General features: G+C 40.8%; 1 protein-coding gene across 2 annotated transcripts in view; it reads right to left on the bottom strand.

Moving 5' to 3' along the window:
* SPAG7 (sperm associated antigen 7) overlaps positions 1-26,363 on the bottom strand; it is a 382,071-nt gene that overhangs the window by 209,702 nt on the left and 146,006 nt on the right. For both annotated transcript variants that reach the window (XM_044077096.1, XM_044077097.1), the window contains exon 5: positions 11,711-11,800. In XM_044077096.1, the coding sequence (XP_043933031.1) occupies positions 11,711-11,800 (90 nt within the window). The remainder of the gene's footprint in view (positions 1-11,710; positions 11,801-26,363) is intronic.

Below are 26,363 nucleotides of genomic sequence, written 5' to 3'. Positions count from 1 at the left end.
CCCAAAGACTTCCCATACTCTGGAATAAACTACCTATCTATATCAAACAAAGCTCCTCATTAGCACTCTTCAAGAAAAATCTTGATGATTGGATGGGAAATAGGAATAGGCCAACAGTAGGATGATCTCCAAAAGGATCTCGCCAGGGGCCTTGGCCACACCACTGTCACTGGAGGAGACTGCAGAGAAGTCTCTCCCCTTTGACAATCATGAACCTGGGTGGAATATCTGACACCAGTAAGCTGTACCATGAATGCCTTGAGACACTTCTTTTTTGAGCAAACTCTGACTTAGCAAAGACCAATGGATTCCACGGTGCCTGTGGGCCCCTGATGCTCTCTCACAGGCAGTATGGACAAGGGAGCCCGCAGGATTTTTTGCAGGGTGGGGGTGCAAACCCAAGCCCCGCCCATGCAGCCCCACCCCGCTGCTGTCCCCGCCCACTCAGCCCCACCCCCCACCCACCCATGCAGCCATTCCAGTGTCCCATTACTTGGCTATTTCTCCCCATTTGTCATAGACACTGTTCAAATCTCTCAATGTGCATACTGTTTTATGCTTTACTTCTACAATGATTACAGATATTTGGATTTCATTTACAACTTTTATTTCAAATTTTATAGCACAAACACTGATAGACATTTACTAAACCTAAACAAAGCAATAGTCTTACAATGAAAACAGACTTAGCATTAAAACTTCTCTACCTTTGAAACCCACATTCACTGAAACAACATTGAAACCCGCATTCAAAGAAAATGCATCTGGCCAGTGGCAGGGTAAGTTTACCTTTGGGCTGTTTTCAAATCATAGGCTCCTTGCACACATTTTTAGAACCATGGAAAAGTCATTTGATTCACCTTCCTGACTGTATTAATTATACTATATAATAATTGAATTATATCCCTTGTATAATACAGCACCACTTGTTAGAGCATGTTTTAAATTTATAGTTCTAAACATTTTTCCTTTAAACAATGAAACAAATCATATGAACCAATAATGACAATCTGCCCAATTCAGAACATTTCAACCATAAAGGGCCACTCTACTCAAACTTCTGCCATACAATCCACCAATATCAATTAATATGCAGAATCTTTGCAGAAGTAAAAGTCATCTGAATAATTCTACATTAAAGAGATCTGAAACCAGTGAAGAGGTTGTTGCTAGAAAACAACTTTATATTTCTGTGTTTAATCTACAAATTCAATGACTGCTGTCCTTGAAGAATAGATTGCCTACGTTATATTAAAAAAAAATGGTAAGCTGGTATATTGCAATAGGGAATGGGTGGCAAGCTGAAAAACAAGTTCATAGTTATTAGGCATCTCATCCAAAGGAGGACATACTCAGGACTGTAGCACTCCACCTCCTTAAAATACAAATCTACATGTTGTGGGAGTAGAACCTATAGCCTTCTGTATCAAGATGCAAGTATGCTACCTGCTGTGCTGCTTTAAAAATTCTATACCACAATAGTGATACCATTTGCTAAACAAAACAGTTGCACATTTTAAGTAGGCTTAGCATGAGCAGCAGTAAATTTCTCTTCCCTTGAAGCTCACAATTCCTTGAAAATGCACTTGAAAATAAAATCCACCTGCTAACTCTAACTAGGGCATTTCACTCTCTCTCACACACACCTCAACCTCTTAGTGCAAGAAATCTGGACAAAGCCTAAAATAAATAGGAACAGATTATAAATATTGCTGTCATGAACTTAGAACACTGCTAGAATCTGCACCTGCTTCTGACAAAGTACCTTCTTGATGACACACAGGACAAATATATATTTGTGCAGTTATTCAAACCCAAACTGTTTTTAAAATAAAAAAAGTCACTTACTACCAAAGGACAAATTACACTACCAAAGAAAAATAAGTAGTAGATCAATAACTACAAACGGGTCTAATTAAAGAGCTGAATAATATTACCTATTACCTATGTACTTTCCTCACAGTGCGACTCAGCGTCTTAACTACTACAATTTGTGCCAAACTTGAAGTACTGAGAGCAAAACAGAATAATGGAATCACTGGAGATAATTGAAAATAGTTTAGAAAATTACTTTGCTAAAATATTATGAAAACAGCATGAGCTACAGAATTTCTTGGGAAGAAATTGAAATGCAAAGTAACATTAGTCAACCATTTCATTTACAGCCCCATGGGTGCTTTATGTAATGAAATAAGTACTTTGCCTGCAATTTCATAACATACACTTTTAGATACCTACTGTACCATGATGTATACTAGGTGTGCCCATCCAAAAAAATGTCCCTGAAGTACAGATACATGATCTCACAAAAAAATAAAATGAATGGTTTAGATACCTACTGATAAAGAATGAAGCACTTCAGCTGAGACTTGCACTCGGATCCTTTACCTGAGTCTACAAGATACTTGTATACAAAAATACCAGCTACATTATTAAAAGAACTATAATATAAATATACTTCTGTCACCTTAATCCTTCCCAGCATGAAATCAGTGACTACAAAAGTAATTACATATGTGATTATATGTGCTTTCTTCATTTATTGAGAGTTCGTAAAAACACCTCTGAAAAATAATTCATTACTGTTGCTTGAAAGTGAACCGATCCATTTCAGAATATCATGTTTTCCCAATATTAGCTATGAAACTGAAGAGACTAGATAAAATATTTCCTAGAACAAAACAGTGGCCACACAAATAATTTTGCATTAAAATACATAGGAATATGATACACATATACCGTGGAGTGTGTAGAAAGAATTAAGTGCTTCAGCCAATAATTGAATCCTGGACATTCAGAATGAGTAATTGGGACATGAACAGTTTGACTGAACTTTTTGCTTTTATTTCCTATCATCCTCAAAAAAAAAAAAAAAAAAAAAAAAAACAGTTCTTGAGAGATAAATCCATATAATCCAAAATTCCAAAAATGCAAGTATAAAAATATCAGGAACCACGCATGGAGTAACACAAGTTTATTTAACAATGCTAGTATACACTTTCAATGCTTCCTCAGGCAATATTGCCTGATGAAGCATTGAATTCAAAAGTGTATACTAGTGTTGTGCAAATAAACTTATTTTGTTTTACTCTATGAGTAGTTCCTAATATCTTTATACTTGTATTTACTCCCCATCATACATGAGAATGACTTCTCCTAGCAAACAAGCTAACAAACAAATATGTATCTCTATATCTATCTCTCTATATATAGTGTATATATATATATATATATATATATATGTGTGTGTGTGTGTGTGTGTGTGTAGATGTATGTAAAGTCCTGACCACATCATGCATACTCATAGTTTTTTTCCAAAACATTTCTCCAGTTCCAGGGTTGATTCTTTGAGTCTTGTACCTTTTTGTTTCTTTTTTATTTCTTTTTTTCATATCTTGTTCTGGCAGCACTCTTACTATTCCCCTTTTATTACCTGTCAGTGCTTCTATCTGCTATGACACTGCATGCCTCCTCGATCTCCAGTGCATGAAAAACAGAAGAACATGCTAGCACAGTAATCTTCTGATGGTAGAAGAGACCTTTACCTTGTGACCTACCCATATATAAAAAAAAAAAACAGTTTCCGCAGTACATGATCCTTAATGACATTCATGTGTCCGTACTGCAGAGTACTTACTACTCCTCTGTGCAGATAACCTGCCAGCATTCTTCCCTTCTTTGCCTGCCCATTAAAGAGTTCCAGGCAACAGATAAATAATCTACAATGCTGGATAAACTCTACTATACCAATGTTTGGCTTACTAGTTTACAAGACTGAATCCTGTAAAATCAAAATTTCAAATCATTAACACATAACATACTTGATACTTAACTCTTTCCTGATCACTCTATGTGAATTTACTATACTATTCTGCAACTGAGTGCACATTACTTAATGTTAACTGATAAATTAAATAAAAATACAGTATGACAGGGGAAGAAGATAATCTTTTATGATTTGTAAATTACTCATAACTTGTCACAGTCCTTGAAGTGTATAAAACACCTCTTTCTAATCTTTAGACTCCAGAAAACAGCTTTTCTCGATAAGCAGCAACAAAGACTCCAGCATATAATAAAAATGCATACACACCAGAATATAACAGTTAAACATACTGTGCATGTCTCTCTGCATATCTGTAAATTAGTAAGTCATGTCTTTTTAAACCTGTAGTAAATGTCATGTTCTCCATGACAAAAATTACTAAGTGACACAGTATACAGATAATAAGGCATGACAAGGTGCTGGGATTTACCACTTCACCAAAATGACTATGTTGTCAAGGGAAAGAAATCATCCAATAGTCACCATCAAAGGATAAATGTCTAACTATAAATCTAGCTATGCAAAATTTAATCAATGTTTAGTGCTGACTTTGTGTTATTCTGTTGCTAGCAATGCCAAACCCACGTGCAACTGTTTTATAAGGTTTTTGTCTAAAATGTTTTGCACAGGAAAATTGTTTTGAACGATATACAGATGAACAAATAGTTCTTAGAGAAGTGTGAAACGTTCCTTTGCTCTTCTTTGACACTTGTAATTTTCACTGCATGTGATACCTATTTTGATGCAAGGATTCTAACAGTCCAGATTCAGATGCATGTTCTGCAGAGCTCCGCAGTTCTAGCAATAAAAAATCTTAGTTCAAGAGGTCATATTGATGCTTTCCTGGTCTTTTAAGTGTTACTTTTTAATTTTAAATAAAGCTGTCTTCTCCTCAGCTATAACATTTCTGAACAACAAATCTCCACAAAAAGACTGAATGGTATGGTAACTCTGTTAGTCTGTAATACATGTAATGCTTCAGAAACTAGAAAGACTGCTGGCGAACTGTAATACAAGTGGCCAGACTAACAAGTGCTGCACTTGTTCGAAGCTGGGGTTCCCTAGTATGTGGACAAGTGAACAAGAAAAATAAAAAGGCATGAGGATGTCCAGTCTAAAGTTGCATTGATTCTCTAGTGCTTTTGGACAGCTGCACAAAGTGTGGACATTACAGCATGTGTATAAACCTGTTTGAAGAACTGACAACAAATATTTAACAGTTTCTAAAATATCCTCTTTGCCTAACCAAACATAATCCACATAACTTGTTAGCCTCTTTTTAAAGAGGAGGAGAAGGCTTGGCTATTTTGTCTTCTGCTATTGATTAAGGTTACAAATTCAGAAGCTTCACCAGAGGTTTTCTGCAAAAAGAGTTACAGTGACATGACCTGTCAATATTTCTTACTAATATCATATTCACTGGAGTCTTGTACCAGTGTAATCCTGCTGGCTATTACTGTTCTGTGGGGAGCTGACTGCATAACCCTGCCTAGGATAAGCAGCCCTGTTTGAGTAGGAACTACTTCTTACACACTTAAAAACACACATACACACACCCCTACCTTTACTTACCTACACGCATACACACTCCTACCTACTTTTTACATCCACATACTCCTACCTACCTATTTCTTACACACACACACACACACACACACACACACACACACACACACACACATACGCACACACATCCTAGACTCCTACTGAAACATTTAAACTATTATTTATGTTTAATGTACTGCTGTTTAGATCAGCACCTTTGCTCTACATCACAAAGTTGCCTCTGTGGATTACCTTTACTGCTGTTTATACCTGTAGACCGCCCACTAGGAACGTTCTTACCTTTAGGAAAAGTAATTCTCATTTACATCCTAATTATGGAAATAAACATTCCCCATGTTTGCCTACACAATATTTCAAAGGTGCTACATCCAATTTCCTCTGCTGTGTTGCCCTCTGTCAGTAACTAAGTGGATCCTAAATTTAAAAAAAAAGGAAGCTAGATGTCTGCTCTTTACATTTTTGTCGACTTGACCTTTTTACTTTGTTTCTTAGTTTAAGAGAAAACACAAAAATGCTCCCAGCCTAGATGTGGATAATTAAAGTTAGCAAACAAAATTACTGAATCACTTTTGGACAGGTTTGCAGGGGAGTAAATTCGTAATCTTTATACCTCACATCTGCTAGCATCTCGCAGCTGTCTAAAATGCACAAGGCATAACTCAAGAGCTTCAGGGATGCTCAAGCTGATTGTAGCTTTCCTAAATCAACAATGAGCAAACACTTAAGACAAGAAAAAGATACAGAAGTTGTGGATCTCTTCCAGGATCCATGCTGTGATCATTAATGAATCACTAAAGGGAATCATACTTCTTCACAAGATCTGTAAATCAGCTCTATTGGCAGGCCATAACCAGTGTCCCTGAAAGATGAGACCTTGCTTGAATGATATAACTACAGAATTGCTATGGAGCACAGCAGCTGGGGTTTGATATGTACAATGCTTCTGCTTGTACATTACAAATGGGTGTTGACTTTAGAACAGCTGAATGATTCTGAAAGTAAAACACTGCATACAGTAAGAGGACAAGATAAACCCATAATGCTATACCATCTCTCTTGTCTAATGTACACTCAAGCTGGTGTTCAGTTACGAACATATAAAATATTAACCAGAACATTTTAATCCTGGACTGAACTTATGCTTATCAATGCCCTCAGCGCCATGGACTGTAGCTCTGGCAACATACTCAGTTTTGTTAACATCAGCTATTTTTGAACTTCTGCCAGCATATTCACTATTGTAAAGATCAGCTACTCCTGCTTGTATGCACACCTACTTCGACCGTAATTCAGACAAAATTAGCTGTACTGGGAAGTTCAGTTATTGTTATAGCATTTGTGCTCAGGTTTTGCTACTTCCATGATGGAGAAAAAGGCAGGAGCCTCTGAAAGGCAACCTTAACACTGTCTAAAGCTTCTTCAGCCATACAATCATGCTACATGGTACAGGCGTGTTTCCTTGTGGGTGGTAAGTGCACATAAAGCCATGCAATGTAGATGTTAGCATTATGTCATATAAAGTAAGTCATCTAGGTATCTGCACCACACAGGAAGATAACAATAGTCTTTTAATTTATGACATAATTATAATTATCTTTTAATTTTTGTCTAGTTAGGATTTTCCTCAAGATCTGTAGTAGACACACTAACAAGCAAGAAAGAATGTGGTTTTCTAGATTCAACACTAAGAATCTAAAAGTACAACATTGTTTAACATACATTTCCTGTATTCAAATGTACAGAATTAACAAAATAGAATGCCAACCTTTTGCCCAGGTTAATAATGACTAAACGCTGCTTTTCTTTGGGTTGTTTATTTCACTGACCATTTTGATGTATTTATTAACCAGGGTAGTGCACTGATCCATGTGGACACCTTTTCAGACCCAGTCTGGGAGAACCATCTGAATAAGTGACTTACTCAGAGTTACACAGCAGGCAAAAGAAGGCAGAGGAACTCAAAACCTTAACTACAATAGTAATCCCCTCTGCTAACTTCCAGACTGTTTACGTGTCAATAACAATACAACAGTCCTAACAAGCAAAAACCCACACTGTGAGAATCAGTCTAGCACAGTGTCTAAACTGCTGGACTATAGAATGCAAAACTTTGAAACACTCCAGTTGTACTTCATCCTGTATTGCACTCTTTTTACCTTCCTCCTTCTCAACCTTCTCCTTAATCCTTCTCCCAGCCTCTTATATACTACTGTAAATATTGTATCTAATCTATATCATGTTAATCATATACTTTATGCATCACCAGCAAAATTTGTTAATGCTGTTCAGCTAATTCAGGTCACATTTACCTTTTTATGTCACTCAGTTACTCAAGTATAGTGTTCCCTTATATTCTGAAAATTTATTTTTGCTATATCCTAGGCTGGCCAGAAAATGGTCCATATGGAACAATGACCTAACTTGGTAATACATTTTTCATAAATAATGAATAAATAAAATTCCACATTGTCTGACTCTTAGAAAGTCACTTAACTTTGTTATACTCCCTTGGATAAAGTGAGCTTCTCATTACGTCTACTTCTTAATTTCGAACTTTCAAAACGAGGACTGAGGACTAAACTTGAGAACTATGCCATATGACAAGTTAACTACTGTGACACTGCACTGCTGTCCTTTATTAGTAATAAAATAACTTGAAAGCCTATTGTGTAAATGCAGCTTTGTTGGTTTAACAACTACTTAATAATATGCATTGGTGAATAATTGTTACACTTCGGCACCACTGTACAAGTTTACTTATAAAAATGTATTCCTATCTGTAGATTTCCCATATCACATAAATTCTTAGTGCAAGACTGACAGAGAACAGAGAATGTAAAATGCTGTGCTGTAAAGCTCGGAGACTAGATAATACTTTATCAAACTTATAAAATTAGTTTTAATGGCTGTCAGGTCGGACTAGTGAGCTTCTAGCGTCTCTTGGCACACAATATTGCCCATCTGACACCTACCTCTCTCACTTCTACGTTCGTCCGCAGTGGGAATGTCCTCTGGAATTCAAATTTGCAGTAGCTGCGAAAAACAAAGCCGTAAACCATCGGTCGCACAGACACTGAAGATGAAAACAGGTCGCAAACACCTGTTGCATCTGTGCGACTGGACGGGATGCAAAGGGCGTTCTTAAAGAGGAGTGACCTTTAAAAAAAAAAACTTTTTTTTTAAATTAAAATAAAATTAATTTCTTGGCCAGCCGGTTCCAGGGGGGTGCAAGTGCACCCCCTTGCACCTGCCTGCGGGCGCCCTTGAGTATGGAAGTTTCAGTGATGGACTTGTTTTCCCACAGTATAAACAAACATTTGTCTAAGCCGTTGACATCTAGGGTTGCCACCCCTCCGTTTTTTTTCCAGACTATCCGGAAATCAAACTGATTCGCTGGTAGTCCAGAAAACACTGCACAAACTCCGTATTCTGTTTCAAAAAAGGAAACAGACTATCGGAGTTTGTAAACTGGCTGATTTACGTTTTTTTTTTTCCACAGAAAAGCATAGTAAATCAGCCGAAAACAGGCAGCAGGAATGGAAAAAGAGGGCGTTCCCCACCAGGTGATATAACTGTGACATCACAAAATGGGAGGAATATGGGCAGGAGAGGGGGTGGGGTAGGCAGGGTTACTGGTGATGCGAGGGGTGTGGCTTTACTCTGGTTTTAGCCACAACGAAAGGTGGCAACCCTACTGACATCTAACAGAAATACTAGCAATAACACAGGAAAAAAACAAATTCTCCAATGGGTAATTAGCTTTAGGCACACTGTTTCTGGCTTTGAAACAACCAATGTACACTATGAAGGCTGAATCAGGCTATGATGGCAAGAAAGAACTGAGAAAAGGACAACAGCCAATGACCCTTATATACCCAGACAGGCCGATGTCAAAGAGGAGGGTGTCTGTTGGGCCTAGAGGGAAGGACAAAATCTCCTGTATTTAGTCCAACCAAGAGCTTCCACAGACAGAAACACTTAAAACACAGTGAACAACCTCAATTATCCAGACATACTACTAACCCTGGCCCTGGCAGTAAGGGCAGTGGTAAAAAGGATCTGTTTGAGTATATTTTTATTTCAGAGACGTTAGCCACAATGAGGAAAGGCCACATTACCAGCTAATCTGCATTGTCTCTGAATCACCATTAAATACAGCTATTGCTAATCAGCACTTTCTTGTGGTAGTTAACACTGGAGATCCATGCATTATGTTGGCATAAGCACCTCCCCTCATTCACTCTCTCTCAGACAAACAAATATCTCTTACTTGTCCTTGCATTGTTAGGATGTCCCTAATGTCTCCTTCTTATATGTCTCTGTCCTCATAAATCACCGATTCTTACAGTTGGTTAATAATGGCAGACATTAGATTTTCATTCTTGTTAGTGTTTGTAGACTGTATATTGCTGCTAGAGCTGCTGCTCTAATAGCTTTTAAGTAAATCCCAATAATTATTTAAAGAACCTCCCTGGTGTCGTTTAGTGTTCTTCCTGGCTTTGTACCAAGGCCTCCTCAATGTCCCTTGTAACTCAAAGACTGATGCAAGCATTATATCAAGAGAGGCATTAAAGCATCATACTTATTACTATGTAATAACACACAACTACACTAACTGACTAGTTAGCATAGTGGTTTAATACTCCTGCTTTCTGAGTTAAAGGTGCAGAGTTCAGCTCTTAAAAAACACCGATAGTAGGTAGCTATCCTGCTGAATGATACCACACCAAAAGAGCAAAGCTAAGTACTGGAAACAAGTGTAGTATCAAACGCTTAGAACCATCCAAAATTGCTGCAATGCTGTAGAATACCAATCAAGGCACACTGGTAACGCTTGTAAAGGACAAATCTTTTATTTGGAGACAGAAAATGAGCGCTTTCGCGTGGACACCCACGCTTCATCAGATGTTTTAATGAGAGTGCCTTTTCAGTTTAAATACTTGTTGAAAAGGCGGGAAAATGCTCATTGAACAATTAATTGTTCAGCTCTTAAGTAAGATTTTCAAGTATCTATGGTGTCTAGTAGTGGAGAGAAGGACCAATATCCTCGTTATGGGGTGGCAAGGTGCAAAGTTTGAATCTTTTTAGTGGCTTTTAAGCAAAATATTAAAAGTATTCTTGGTGTGTACTGTTTTCCCCAAACCCACACTGTCTCTGTTTATTTTATAACTGCCTTTATGGCACTCTATGAAGAGTATCCCTGGTGTGTAATGGTCCCCCCCCGGCCCATGTTGTCTCTATTTTTAAAATGCCTTTAAGGTAGGATATAAAGAGTAAGCATGATGTCTAGAGGTCCATTAGTCCAGGGGAGCATGGAGATGTGATAGTCCCCTATACCCACACATACCTATGCTACCTATTCCCTAACTAACACCCCTACTGCAACCTCACAGGCAGATGCACCCACTCATACATGCTCACAAAACCCCCAACACTACCTATCAGCTAAATTCCACAACACTTACCACTATGATGAGTGAACACTAGCTGAGTTCATTAACATAAGTGATCATGTTACTTTACGCAGTCAAGCAATTCTCCGAACTACTCAGCTGTGCAAATGCCTTACTGCATTCATTTTGGTGGGACAAGACAGGCCTAATTAGCATATGCCTCTCCCCCAGAATGTCTCATTAGCATTTAGTGCTGCCACAGAGATATCACACAAAGGTGCTGCTGCACATCTTTGTGCTATAGCACCATGATAGGGCTGCACATGAATACAAAATAGTTGCCACGAGGTGTACACCTAGAAATAGCCTTTCTAAATCAGTCCCACAGTTAAAGAAGCTTAACCTTCATTAACAGACAAGTAAGATACTGAATGATGCATTCAAATTCCAGTATATCCCCCACCTCCAGATCAAACTTTCCTACATGTCAAGTAAAGGAATACTCTTGCCACCTTCCAAGGTAAACCAAGATACTGTAACTACATGGTCAGCCTCAAATTCCACTCTGGACTACCTTTTGTTTTCCTTTACAAGGCAGGTGGGATCTTCTGAATATAATTTATTGGCTAGGCTTGTAATGGCCTGTACACTGATTGCCTTGTACTTAACTATGAATCTAGGAGTGTATGGGTGTAAGAAGGGGATGGAATCAGGTCAACCATTTATTAATTTTAAATTTTATATTGTACACTGTTAGAATGTAGAAACAGAGAACTCTCACGCACATGTAGACATTTTAAAATACTTTCCATTTTTCCTAAACTATTTAAAAGTACTCGGGCATAGATGTTTACACAGAATGCATGAGGCTTCCCAATCAATTTAGATATTTATTTTTTGAGTGAACTGACAGCAATATTATTACCTTCAGTCTCTTTCTTTCTTGAGCCTTCTGTGGATCCCACTCCTCGCCTTTCCGGTATGCTTCCAGTTCTTCATCAGAGGGTGCAAACTCCTGTCCAGTAAACAAAGCAGAAAGCAGTTACCAGTGGGGAGGGGGGGCTCTTCAAATGGTCTGCTGCAGAGCCATGTGTACAAATTCATTTCATTTCAGAGATACTTGTCCATGCCTAAACTTCCATAGATCAAAGCCAAGGCTCTCAGACACAAGTATACCCTACTGCCTGAGTGAAAGTAAGCACCAAAACAGGCACCTGTGCTACTTTTGTAAAAATATACCGCTGATGTTAAAATGGCTGCATTTGCACCTGTTTTAGTTAAAGGGAAGGAGACGCAGAAAAAAGGAATGCTGATGTGGGAAGCATAAAAAGCAGAACAATTACTAAGTACATTTATGCATGTTGGGAATGGAGAACCAAATTAACAGATTCTGTTCCAGGCAGGTTTCAGTGCACCACTTTCCTACTCAAACAAATGGAGAACTCAAAATGATTAAAACTCTCCAAAGACTAGTCTGCCACAAAGGATCATATCTCACACTAAAGTATAAACATGGGGGACAAAACATCTACTAATCTGCACTGACTATCAAGTCAGCTGGGGGTTCAGCTTGACTATTTCAGTCCAGCAGTGAGGCTAGTAACACTTCACCTCCTGGAAAGGATATCCTCAATTCCTACCTACTGGAATGACTGAGAAAATGATGTAGTTTGAGCATCACTGCATTATCACTACATTACTTCTGCAAAAAACTAAGGAGCTCATTCTCCTAGGTGACAACTCATATACTCTGTGCCTAGCACATCCCACAGAAGAAATTCAGTTCTATAGACAAGCAGTGCTCTCTGTGCCAAAGAAGTTCTGATGCCCTAAAATTACTTCACAGCCCAAGCCACATGTGCAGACAAAGGAAGCTCATTTGGACACAGAGACTGGAATCACAAGGTCATCTCTACAGAGAATCAGACTTGCGCGTGTGTTACTTGTATAAGCCCTGTACTCCACAAATATTACAAATGTGCAGTTAGCATTAAAGTTCAGGATATGAGCCCCTCACCAGTATACACTTTAGCCACTTTTCAGAGAAAACATTTGCTAATTCTGAGAGAAACACAGCTCACAGAAGATAAAATAATGTTCTCTACAAATGAAATCCTAAAGCTCTAAAATCTGCCAGACAGATACAATGGCCACTCCAAAAAGGCACACAAGAGAAAAACTTCACAACTGCTAAATTAGCCACTTGAAAAGTCAAATGGACAAGTCTGTCAATAGTGTAGATCAAGTCCCAAGGAGAACAAAAGTTCATCAAACAAGGCTGGCAGTGGAACCTATCTCATTCAGGAAAGTACAGTTGTGTACACTTACCATAAATGTAGATGTTCGAGTGTATTCACTGTTGCAGTCATTACATTTGGGTAATCTGCTGGCAGGCTGCCCTCAGCTGGCCTGAATAACAAAGACTTGGGTCTTGCATCGGTTGCTGTCTCCTCTTACATGACGTCAGGTCGTCAGGGTATAAAACATGCAGCCAACACCAATTTAATCAGTTTTTCTTGCCCCAGATGTCAGGTGCTCCCCAAATGGGGAGCAAAATATATATAAATAAACTGTAAATATATAAATGCACCTTAGAAACATAAAATTTACCTTCAACTAAAAGCAAATACACCAAAGGCTTTTGAGTATAGTGAAGGAAAGAAAAGGTATAGAATGGGGGTTGGCGGGTGGGTAACCCGGACTGCAACAGTGAATACACGCTAACATCTACATTTATGGTAAGTGTACACAACTGTACTATGTTCTTCGTGTTTCACTGCTGCAGTCATTACATTTGGGTAGAATCCCAAAGCTATGGATGGGAGGATGGAACTAAACAGCATTAGGAGCAGCTATAAGGCCCTGCAGGACTGCAGTGGCAAAGCCTGCCCTACATTTAGAGAGGAGAGGTAAATGATAATGCTTTGTGAATGTATGAACAGAGCTCCAAGTAGCAGCGTCTAGAATGTCTTTGGTTGGGACCCCTCTGAGAAAAGCTGCTGAAGTAGAGGCAGCCCTGGTGGAATGGGATTCGATCCCCTTGGGCACAGGTTTACCATGGTGCAAATAGCAGAACGAATGCAGTGGCTTATCCATTTAGAAATAGTCTGCATTGATATAGCCTTCCCCTCTGATCCTGCAGCAAATGCTACCAGTAGTTGCTCACACTTTCTTAGAGATTTTGTCCTGTTTAAGTAGAATCTTAATTGTCTGTGCACATCCAATGAATGCAGAATCCGCTCCCCCTTGTTCTGCGGATTTGGGAAAAAAGTTGGCAGGTGAATGGTCTGGTTAAGAGCCACACTGGATACCACCTTAGGCATAAAGGAAGGGTTTATCCTAAGGGCCACCCTGTCCAGGTAAAATATAATGAAAGGCTCCACTGCCATGAGAGCCTGTAGTTCTGAAACCCTTCTAGCTGAAGTGACTGCCAAAAGAAAAGCTGTCTTCCAAGATAGAATTTTTATATCCACAGTAGCTGCTGGTTCAAAAGGAAGCAGGGTGAGTTTTTCCAGCACAAAATTGAGGTCCCATGCAGGAGATGGTGCTCTCCTGGGAGGCCTTAAATTTTTGGCCCCTCTGAGATACTGTTTTAGCAGTGAATGAGAAAAGATGGGAGGCTCTGTGTTGTAATGAGCCGAGATGGCAGAGGCATGAGTTTTTATTGAAGAAAAGGATAACCCCTTGTCAAGCATCTCAGTTAAGCATTGTAAAATCTGAGGAATATTGGGCTTTGCTGTGTCTATTCCTTGTGCTTGGTTCCAAGCACAGAATCTCTTCCATTTATCAGCATAAGATTTTCTAGTATAGGCCTTCTGGCTTCCAAAATGATATCCATCACAGGTTTACTGAGAGATGTGGTTTGAATAATTAGTTGATTAGCCATGCTGCAGGATTCAGAGTTTGGAGCTGAATGTGCAGAATTTGATAGTTCTGCTGAGACAGTAGATGAAGTGTTTGAGGCAAGCACCACGGAGGAAGGTGTGACATATTCCTTAGAAGCGGGTACCAGTGTTGGCAAGGCCAGTCCGGAGCAATTAGAATCATTTTTGTTTTTTCCAGTTTGACTTTTAATAAGACCTTGGAGAGTAGAGGCAGAGTGGGAAAGGCATAGACTGATAGGTTTTTCCAGCTGAAGGATAGAGCATCCACTTTCCATGCTTTTTTGTGATGAGTTCTTGTGCAGAATTTGTCCAACTGATAGTTTTGGGGAGAGGCAAATAGATCTATGTCTGGGTTTCCCCATTTCTGTGCTAACATGCTGAAGATTTGTGGATCCAGTTTCCATTTGTGCGGGTCCATAAGAGTTCTGCTTAGGTCGTCTGCCAGAGTATTTTGCTTTCCTAGCAGGAATTGAGCTTGAAGACGTATTTGGTAAGTCAAGCCTGTGTTCCACAAGGCCATGGCTAGTCTGCAAAGGGGGTAGGAATGGGTACCCCCCTGTTTGTTTATGTACCACATAACTGTGGTGTTGTCCGTCTTTATCAGTAGTTGTCCTGGATGAAGTAAGTACTTGAAGGCTGTCAGAGCATTCTGAACAGTTAGCATCTCTTTCTGGTTGATATGCAGATGCATTTGGTTTGGGCTCTATTTGCCCTGAATGCATCTCCCTGCCAGGTGGGCCCCCCCCCCCCAAGCATGGTCTGATGCGTATGTAGTTAGGGTATGGGTGGCAGAGGGTAGAGTGAATGACAGTCCCTTGCTTTGGTGACATGTCTTTGCCCACCAAAAAAACTCATGTTTTAAGCAGGGAATGAGAGGAATCATTTCCAGGCTGTGACAATGCTGACTCCATAGACTTTTTAGGTACCATTGAAGTTTCCTCATATGCAGTCTCGCATTTGGAATTAGTAGAATGCAGGATGTCATAAACCCCAAAGTCTGCAGAATTTGTCTTGCAGATAACTGGGTTTTTGTTGCCATTTGATTGAAGTATGTTGCCAATTGTATTTGTTTGTCTGGCGTGAGGTAAGCCATCTAGGCAGTTGTATTCAAGCATGCACCCAGGAATGTAATTATTTGAGAGGGTACCAGTTGTGATTTCTTTTCATTTATGGTGTACCCTAGGCATGCCAGAAGCCTTTTTACAAACGCCAGATGCTGAAGAAGAGTGTCCTTGTCCTCTGCCTGAATGAGACAATCGTCCAGATAAGGGTAAATTTGAATGTTTCTTTGTCTGCAGAATGCAATTACTGGTGCCAGGCACTTTGTAAAGACCCTGGGAGCAGTAGATAAGCCAAGGGTAGTGCAGAGAATTGGTAATGCAAAAAACCTGCTTTGAACCGGAGGTATCTTCTGCAAGATTCCCTTATTGGGATATGCAGGTATGCCTCTTTTTAAGTCTAGAGTTACTAACCAAGCATTCTTGCCTAGCATAGGCAGTAGCTGTTGTAAAAACAACATTTTGAATTTTGGAATGTCCAGGAACGTGTTCAGAATCAATAAGTCCAGTACTGGACTCCATGAATTGTCTTTTCTGGGTACCAGGAACAGTCTTGAATAAAATCCTTGTCCTTTCCCTGGGATACTATGTTTAATACCCACTTGTCCTGAGTTATTGACTGCCAATTTTGAGCATGAAGTGCTAGTTTTCCCCCCAAGCGGGCTGCCAAAAGATAAGTGCTTGGAGATGGTAGAGGAAAGTCATTGAGACTGCTTACTGTAGGGTTGTGCTTTGTTACCTCCAGATTTGGAGGTGGAGGCACCCCATTGCTTGATCTGTAAGATCCCTGTGATTGATATCTGGAGCCTTTTGAGCGCCTGGGTTTGCCTTGAGTGGCTCTGTTGGACACAGGAAAGGACCATTTTTTAGCAGGCCAGTGCCTACTGAACCTGGGTGGCTGCACTTGCAAGAAATATTTTACAGTTTGCATAGATTTAGCTTGGTCTTCCATTTTCTTTAAAACCTCTTCTGCCTTATTACCAAACAGAGTATCATACTGCAAAGGGGCATCCAACAATTTAGCTTTAACATGATCAGGCAGATTTTGCTCCTTGAGCCAAGCATGCCTTCTTATCACAGATCCAGTAACAGCGGCCCTACAAGAGGCCTCCAAGGAATCAAAACTACATTGCAAAGTATGCTTTCCAACCTGTTTTGCTGAATGCAATAAATCCTGTAACTCTTTATTTCCACACAATCAGAAATCAACATAATTTTCTGTTTCAGTAAGCCGATAACATGCTGTTGATATTTAAGCATATGAAATTGACAGTTTAAAGCCCTGATTGCCAAGGTGCAGACGTATAAACCTTCTTACCCCATCTATCCAGCACCCTGGAATCTCTATCAGAAGGGGTAGGATTTTTGGCTGTAGAAGCCTTTACACCCTTGGGACCCTGAGAAATAGTCTCAGGATCAGCAGCAGGATTTTTGAAAAGAAATTTGTGGGAGTCAGGAACCCTGTAATATCTGTCTGGCTTACTAGGAGCCGGAGGCAAGGAATCAGGAGCCATGCTCGATTCCGAGAACACATCATCAACAATGTCTAAAACAGGAGGTATTGCCAAAGGCCTATGCTGAGGAAGAAGAAGGAAATCTCTAAACCTCTTTTTTGATTCAGAGAAGTCCTGACTCTCCCAGTGAAAATGTTCCCTTAAAGTATGCAAAGTCTCTCCAAAAGAGTAATCCTCAGGAGGAGATGCAGAAGGGATGGATTCCTCTGCATCAGAATCCTCATAAGGTGGAATGGAAAATTCCTGATCAGAAGAGGAATCGGAAGAAATGGAAACCTGATCTGAAGATTCATAATCAGTGCCTTGCCTAGGCCTCTTAGCAGGGGGGGCGGGGGGGGGGGGGTCGGGAACCCCTGATCAAGGTAATTAAATCCTCAGCCATTTTGATAATTTGTTTTTTAGGCATAGGGGCCTGAGCACGTGGCTCATGCGTCAGTTTTTTAGACATAGAGGTTGTTTTTGACCTTGTTTTTGTTGATGGCGTCAGTTTAATATAAAAATGTTGAGGCCTGAAAACACCCTCAGAAGCCGGTGCCTACTCAGTGGCTCCAGACCCATCCAAGGGAGAAACATCCGCGGGTTCAATACTTTGCGAATCTCACAACATACCGGACTTCAAATGGGTCTAGGTAGAGGTCTGCGACTCAAAAGTAGCGGGTATCAGGGGCTGCGAAAGCACCTCACCGAGTACCGGCGAACCGGCGACTGGCTTAGGAGAAGCTTTGTCATCGGTTTTGGACCTCGACAGTCTGTCTCTTCTTTTTCTTTGCGTTTTTTAGTGGATTGCTAACAGACGACATTTCAGGGTAGTTAAATCTTGATCCAAAATATTTAGAAGCAAAAATATACCGACGCTTAATAGTGCGTTGGTTAAATTTAGCACAAAACTGACAGCAAGGCACGTTGTGATCAGGGCCTAGGCAATGAATACAGTACAAATGAAAATCCTTATGAGGTATTTGCTTCCCACAAGTAATATAATTATTAGCTTTTACTGACATCGGCAAGGAGCAAGAAAAAGTTTCCCCAACGGGGTACTTAGCTTTAGTTTGAAGACTTCGGTTCTGAAACTCAAAAACGAAAATTTCAGGAGTCGGCCGACCGGCACTTGCGAACTGCTTCTGCTTCGGTCACCGCGCGGCACAAAAGACTGATTAAAATGGCGTCGGCTGCATGTTTTATACCCCTGACGACCTGATGTCATGGAAGAGGAGACAGCAACTGACGCAGGACCCAAGACTTTGTTATTCAGGCCAACTGAGGGCAACCTGCCAGCAGATTACCCAAATGTAATGACTGCAACAGTGAAACACGAAGAAAGTACAGTTTTGTACCTACCATAAATGTAGATGTCCGAATTGGATAGCATCTGCAGTCATAACAACTGGGTTGTCCTGTCGTCAGGCAGCCCTTCAGTCGGCCGGATTCCAAAGTCCGGGTCCGGCTTCGGCTGATGTCGCACTTCACCCAACGTCATCTCTGTTGGTCTTCGGGTATATAAGCATCAGCCGACGCCATTTTCTTCAGTGTTTCTTGCCCCAGATGCCAGAAGCCCTCTAGAAGGCTAAAAAATTTTGGATAGATGCCAATGTTTCCAAAGATAGAGGTAAACACAAAAATAAGCATGTATGTACATAAATACAAACAAATACACCATGAAAGAAGTCCCCCCACTAGCTAGCTATTTGAAGGGTAAACACCCTAGGAGTACCACAGAGGGGAAGGAGGGAGGGTAATCCTGACTGCAGATGCTATCCAATTCGGACATCTACATTTATGGTAGGTACAAAACTGTACTATGTCCTTCATGGATGCATCTGCAGTCATAACAACTGGGTAGAATACCATAGCCAACTAGGGAGGAGGATAAAGGTAGATTATGGTGTGTTTAGGATCCCTTGCAGAACAGCAGTGGCAAACCCTGCTCGGGATCTGGAATATAGAGGTAAATTATAATGCTTGGCAAATGTATGCACGGAGGTCCAAGTAGCCGCCTCAATAATGTCTTTGGTAGCCACTCCTCGTAAGAAGGCTGTGGTAGTGGCTGTTGCCCTTGTAGAATGAGGTCTTATGTTCTGTGGAATTTGCTTTCCATGGAAGGAGTAACAGAATCGTATGCAATTTCCTATCCATTTGGAGATTGTCTGTTTGGAAATAGCTTTTCCTTCCCTTCCTGTTGCATAGGCTACAAAAGTTGGTCAGTCTTTCTGCTATTTTTGTTCTGTCCAAGTAGTAGCGTAGCTGTCTATGTACATCCAAGGTATGCAGTATTCTTTCCCCTCTGTTTTGTGGGTTGGGAAAGAAGGTAGGTAGGTGGATTGCCTGGTTTAAGGACACTCTGGATACCACCTTAGGCATAAATGTAGGATTAGTCCTCATGGACACTCTATCTTGGTGGAAGATTAGAAAGGGTTGCACTGCCATTAAGGCCTGTAGTTCTGAAACCCTCCTTGATGAAGTAATTGCCAGTAGGAAAGCAGTTTTCCATGACAGGTGTTGCAGATCTGCTGTTGCTGCTGGTTCAAAAGGTGATAGAGTCAATTTTTCTAGCACAAAGTTCAAGTCCCAGGCTGGCAATGGTGGTTTCCTTGGAGGTTTTACATTCTTGATTCCTCTGAGGAACTGCCTGAGCAAAGGGTGTGAAAAAACAGGTGGATCAAAGCTGTATTCTGCTGAAATAGCTGATGCATGAATCTTGATGGAGGAATAGGACAGGCCTGAATGAAGTAGTTCGCCAGATACTCCAGAATGTTGGGCATATCTATGTTTGATACATCTTTACCTCTTTCTGAGCTCCAAATGACAAACCTTTTCCATTTCCCAGCATAGTTTCTTCTTGTTGAAGGTCTGCGTGCTTCAAGAATAATGTCTTTAACTCTTTGTGAAAGCTGTGGATTAGCAGCTGCTATGTGATGTTCCATGCAGTCAGTTGCCACGTTTTTAGGTTTGGATGCATGGTGCTGTAGTTGTTCTGAGTTAGCATCAAAGGCATCAGGGGTATTGGCCACATATTGTTCCGAGACATGCTCCTCAGCAGTGGGTACCAATGTTGTCTTGGCCAGTTTGGAGCTATCAGGATTATCCTTGGACGTTCCTCCTTGATTTTTAGTAATACTTTGTGTATCAAGGGAAGAGGTGGGAATGCATATGCTGTTAGTCCTTTCCAGCTGAAGGAGAGCGAGTCCACTTTCCATGCTAGTGGGTGGAATGTCCTTGTGCAGAATTTTTTGAGCTGGTGATTGAGAGGTGATGCGAATAGATCTATCTGAGGCATTCCCCATTTCTTCGAGATGGTCTTGAAGATGTCCGGGTGTAGCTGCCATTCGTGGACATCCGATGTAGTCCTGCTTAACATATCTGCTAGAGAGTTTTCTTTTCCTGGTACAAATATTGCCTGTAACTGGATGTTGTAGCTGAGTGCCAGGGTCCACAGCTCCAAAGTCATTCTGCATAGGGGGTAGGAATGAGTGCCTCCCTGTTTGTTGATGTACCACATGACTGTGGTGTTGTCTGTCCTTATCATCAACTGGCCTTCCTTGAGAAATGGTCTGAACTTTTGGATTGCCAGTTTTACTGCCAGCATTTCTTTTAGGTTGATGTGCAGGTGAAGTTGGTCCTGTGTCCACAATCCTTGCACGCATTTGTCCAGCATATGTGCCCCCATCCCAAGTCTGAAGCATCTGTTGTGATGGTCTGGCTTGCTTGACCTTGCGAAAGGGCAGGCCTGGGTTTGACTGGCATGTGAGCCCACCATAGGAACTCCTGTTTTAAGCATGGTATTAGTGGAATTTCCGTTTCTAGGCTGTGTCTGTGTTGGGACCATAAATTCTTTAGGTACCACTGAAGCTTTCTCATATGTAGTCTGGCAAATGGAACTAAGATTATGCATGATGCCATGAAACCCAAGGCCTGCAGTACCTTTCTTGCTGTTAACTTGTTCAGATTTGTTAGTGCCAAGAAGTAAAGAGGGAGTTCTTTTTGTTTTTCTGTAGTTAGGAATGCCATTTGCCTTACTGTGTCCAATTCCGCTCCCAGGAAAGTCCTTGTCTGGGATGGTATCAGCCTTGACTTTTGTAAATTGACTGTGTATCCCAGTGCTTGAAGCAAGTAAATGACCCTTTGTAAATCTGTTGTCAGCTTGCTTTTGTTGTCCCCTTGTATCAGACAGTCGCCCAGGTATGGATAAATTTGAATTCCCTGTAGTCTGCAATGGGCGATTACTGATGCCAGGCATTTTGTGAATACTCTGGGCACAGTAGATAAGCCAAAGGGCAATGCTGAGAATTGATAGTGCTCTGATCCTGCAAGAAATCTGAGGTATCTTCTGCAGATAGGTCGAATGGGGACGTGCAGGTATGCCTCCTTGAGATCTAGAGTTACCAGCCAACACTCCTTGCCCAGCATGGGAAGAAGTTGCTGTAGGGTCAGCATTTTGAATTTTGGGACAATGATGTAAGTATTTAGGGTAGACAGGTCTAGAATTGGTCTCCAACTTTTTTCCTTTCTTGGAACTAGGAATAGTCTGGAGTAGAACCCTTTCCTTGCTCTGCTGTTGGCACTTTTCCACAGCTCTCATGTTTGCTAATTCCATTATCTGTTGTAGAGCCTCTGTTTTTGATTTGGAGGTAGGTTTGGCATTCCTCTTTGACTGGTAAAGTGTGGAAGTGGAACCGTAACCTTGATCTATGGTTCGTAAAATCCACTTGTCCTTTGTTATGTGGTGCCAGTTTTTTGAAAATAAGGTTAGCTTTCCGCCTAGAGGAGCTGCTATTTGTTCCCTGGTAGGCGGGTTTAGGTTTAAGTCACTGTGGCTGTGTTGATGTAGAGGCAGGTGTTGATTCTGTGCCTCTGTTGTTACCTTGCCACTGTCGCCCTCTGTAGGCACCTCCTCTGGATTGGTTTCTGCCTCTGGAACGCCTATTCCTGCCCTTTGAGGTCTTGTGGAGTCAGGAAAGGACCAATTTTGGCAGGCCAGTTCCTGCTAAACCTTGGGGGTTGAACCTGCAAGAATTCCTTAACTGTCTGGACTGATTTTGCCTTTTCTTCCATTTTCTTCATAACCTGCTGGGCAGGTGTACCAAACAAACTTGATTTATCCATAGGAGCATCAAGCAATTTAGATTTAACATGATCCGTAAAGCTTGCTCCTTTAGCCATGCATGCCTTCTAATTACTGTGCCAGTCATGGCTGATCTAAATGAAGCCTCCAGTGCATCATAGCCACATTTTAAAGAATGGTTACTAACCTGCTGTATGTTATTTACCATTTCTAATACATAATTCTTATCAAGAGATTCATCAGTGGTTAGCTTTTTAGTTAACTGATCAAGCATAAACTCTTGGTATTGTATCATGTGAAACTGACAATTTAAAGCTCTAGCTGAAAGAGTGGCTGAAGTGTAAACTTTTTTACCCCATCTGTCTAATGACCTTGCTTCCCTTTCAGAAGGAACAGGGTTTTTAGCTATAGTCGCGGCTACTGCCTTGGGACCCTGGGATATAGTTTCGGGGTCTGCAAGAGGGGCCTTGTAAAGGTGGTGATGAGTATCTGGCACCCTGTAAAATCTGTCTGGTTTGGCAGGGGCTGGGGGTAAAGAATCTGGAGCTGAGCAGGCATCATTGAAAGCATCATCCACCACAGAGAGAACAGGAGGGATAGCTAAGGGCCTGTGCTGTGGTAGGTGCAAAAAGGTCCTAAGTCTTTTCCTGGAGTCTGAAAAATCCTGTTGCTGCCATTGGAACTGTTCTCGCATGGCATGCAAGGTTTCCCCAAAGGAGAATTCTTCTGGAGGGGAAGCAGCTGGAATGGATTCTTCAGCATCCGAATCTTCAAAATTGGAGAAAGGAGCCTCTGGCTGGTCAGTTATGTCTGATTCATCAGCAGAATCATCAGAGGACACTGGCTCAGGGGGCTCTGCCCTAGGTCTCTTTTCTGGGGGCTGAGAGGCCCTGTCTGGGTGAGACTGAGATCCTCTAATTAATGAAATTAAATCTTCTGCCAAGGTAAGCATTTGAGAACTGGCAGAGGGCCTGGTGGAAGGGGGTTTAACAGGCACTGTTTTAGTAGTCTTGGCTGCTTTAGCCCTGGCAAAGGCCTTAATGGACATGGCTGCTGGAGGCCTAGCAGCACCACGTGCTGGGGTAGAGACATCCAAGGGAATGGTGTCTGATAAGTCAGTGGTAAGCACCGTAGTGGGTAAAATTTCTGAGGCCGATTCAAGAGTGTTAGCAGGGACCTCAGTTGTAGTGATAGTTTCAGGTGTAGTTTGATCAGTTTTCTCGGTTTCGCCGAAACCCGAGACACTCGCGGTTTGCTTAACCATGGTTTCGCCGAAACCGGACCGCGAGTGTCGGTCTTTTCTTTGCTTTTGGCAGAATGCTAAGTCGGAGGGTCCGACGGCATAATGTACGCAAAGTCAGAACCGAAAAACTGTTCTGCAAACTCTGACCGACGTCTAAGCGTTCGTCGGTTGAAAGAAGCACAGGACGAACAAGCTGCTACGTCGTGGGCTGGGCCTAAACAGGGCAGGCAGTAAGAGTGGAAATCTTTATGAGGTATTTGTTTCCCACAGGTTAAACAATTATTAACTTTTTCTGACATCGGCTGAGGCAAGAAAGAGTCCCCAACGGGGTACTTAGCTTTAGAAGTCTTCGAAGTAGTATTCGGTAGAAGTAATCTCTGGATCCGACCGACCGGCACTTGCGAACAGCTTCTGCTTCTGGCGCCACACGGCAAGAAAGACTGAAGAAAATGGCGTCGGCTGATGCTTATATACCCGAAGACCAACAGAGATGACGTCGGGTGAAGTGCGACATCAGCCGAAGCCGGACCCGGACTTTGGAATCCGGCCGACTGAAGGGCTGCCTGACGACAGGACAACCCAGTTGTTATGACTGCAGATGCATCCATGAAGGACATCATCAGCATGGCAAGCTACATTTTTGTCACTCACACCATCAAGATAAACTGAAATGATGAATACTTGTATAAAGACCTTTGAAATAATTCTATCTTGAAGGTAAGTCCTTTACAACCTTCACATTCATGGACTGGTATAAAAGGACAAAAAGTGGTTCCTTCTGGGGAAAAGATTCTCAGGAGCTTCAAGGACTTGTGAAACCACAGCTGGGAGACACAACTGAAGACCCAGTGTGATTAATGGGTCTAATACGGCAACAAAAACAGACACAGATCTGCAAACATTTATTTGTCCCTCCAACTGAACACAGCATCCCTCATATGTCCACGGTGGTCTTCATGTCTTCTAAGTGACTGGAAATCAGACCTCGGAAACCACTTTCTTTTTTACTTCAAACATAACAAAGATTTACTTTGTACTTTTTTCCTTGACTTAATAACCAAAAGTGACATCAAGAAGAATGGTGAAAAGTTAAATAAGAAACTTCCCCTCTACATTATGGAAGCTGCATCCATTGCCTAATCCCTTTTCTGCAACAGGAAGCAGAACCTGACGTAGACCACATTCTTTCACAGTGTGATTAAAGGAGTCTATTTCCGGGTGTCATGGATGCTGATTTTGTGAATACAAGATTTCCTGACTCAGCTTCAGGATAGGGCCCAAGCTGCCACTCAAAGAATCTGTGACTGCTCCCCTCGCCTGAACTGTGGACCTCTAAGTAGAACAGAGAAATGAAGACCTTAACTAAGGCAAACTTGTTTATTTGGCTTTATTTTCTTTTTTGTTCATATTAAACTAAGTTTGTCTGTTAATACAGAATTAATCACTTGTAGTACATGGAGTGTAGTGATTGCACTCCAATATTCGGAAAAAGACACATCTGTCAAGGGCTACAGTGGTGTGAGACTTGATTTTAACAAATGTTAAACATCTCTTACTTAAGTTGTTATGGTCGGGTCTAGAGTTATACTGTAAAATATGCCAGTATGGACCAGAAAATGACAGCTGCAGAACTAAATATGTGGTTCTGCCTGCTGTCTGTACAAAAAAAGGTATCCCTTCCTCTTATCAACTTAGAAAGTAACCAAACTACCGGGATGTGTGTTTGCCTGCATTTTCTCTGAAGGATACAAACTCAGAGACTCAAATGTATGTCATTATTCAGCAACTTCAATCCTTAATTATGTCTGACAATTACAAACTTCATGAGGAACACTCCAAATAAATGAGGCGAAAATCTGGAGAGCTTAGAGGCATGGCAAGGTGAGTGTAAACATTAGGGACTGTGTGCTATACTTCCTTTCGGACAGTGCTCCCTAAGTGCCCAAGTACTTTACGGCAACCCAATCATACTCCCCTATACTAGGGTCTTCATAGGATTAAAGCTTCAATCTACTGATTACAACTGTTTTATGACGTTTGTAATTTCCAGTTTATAAATGTTCAGTTGTTTACACGTTAGCCTGTAGTTCAGATCCAGTAGTCTTGCTGAACAGTTCCCTGTGCAGTGATTAAGACTTGAAGGTTTATATATATATATATATATATATATATATATATATATATATATATATATATATATATACATATATATATATATAAGGATTTAAAGCTGGTATGCTCTTAAGAAACAATGCATATTATGTATGCCTGCTATGTTTTGTGAAGTGAGTTAAGTCTAGTACATTATTTTATCTTCTGTTTCATTGAAGTGAATGTTTAAAGTAAGAAACTATTATTCTGCATTTGCAGACTAGAAGACTGTATACATCTACCTTGCATTTAATCATTTTTTCATTACTTTAAATCTACATTAAGTGAAAGGCAGGAAAAAAATGAGTGTATGTATGGGGAAACTGAACAGAAGCAGATGAAAACTGATTGCTTTTATTTAGTTGAGTAAATTGTTCATCTCCTGACAGGGTAAAAGGGCTGGTTAAACCCAGGCCCATAGGCACATTAAAAGCATATACACAACAGAAGATTTAAATAGCAAAGCATGTACAATGCAAAGCAGATTTACCTGATTAAATATGTATAGTTGCAAGAAGGTGTAATATTGACTGTGCAACATACACATTTTTTTAGAACAAAACACACAACTTAATTCCCGTGCATTCTCTAATCAGGGCATCAGAGGTCATCATATCAGAAAGGCTTTTGCATGCAAACTCAATAGTAAGGAATTCAAGGAGTTTGTTC

The sequence above is a fragment of the Protopterus annectens genome, chromosome 7.part0, assembly GCF_019279795.1.
Source record: "Protopterus annectens isolate FY-2018-M chromosome 7.part0, PAN1.0, whole genome shotgun sequence".
In the NCBI taxonomy this organism is placed as follows: domain Eukaryota; kingdom Metazoa; phylum Chordata; order Ceratodontiformes; family Protopteridae; genus Protopterus; species Protopterus annectens.
Note: the sequence above shows the minus strand (reverse complement) of the source record. Positions and strands in the feature narration are given on the sequence as shown.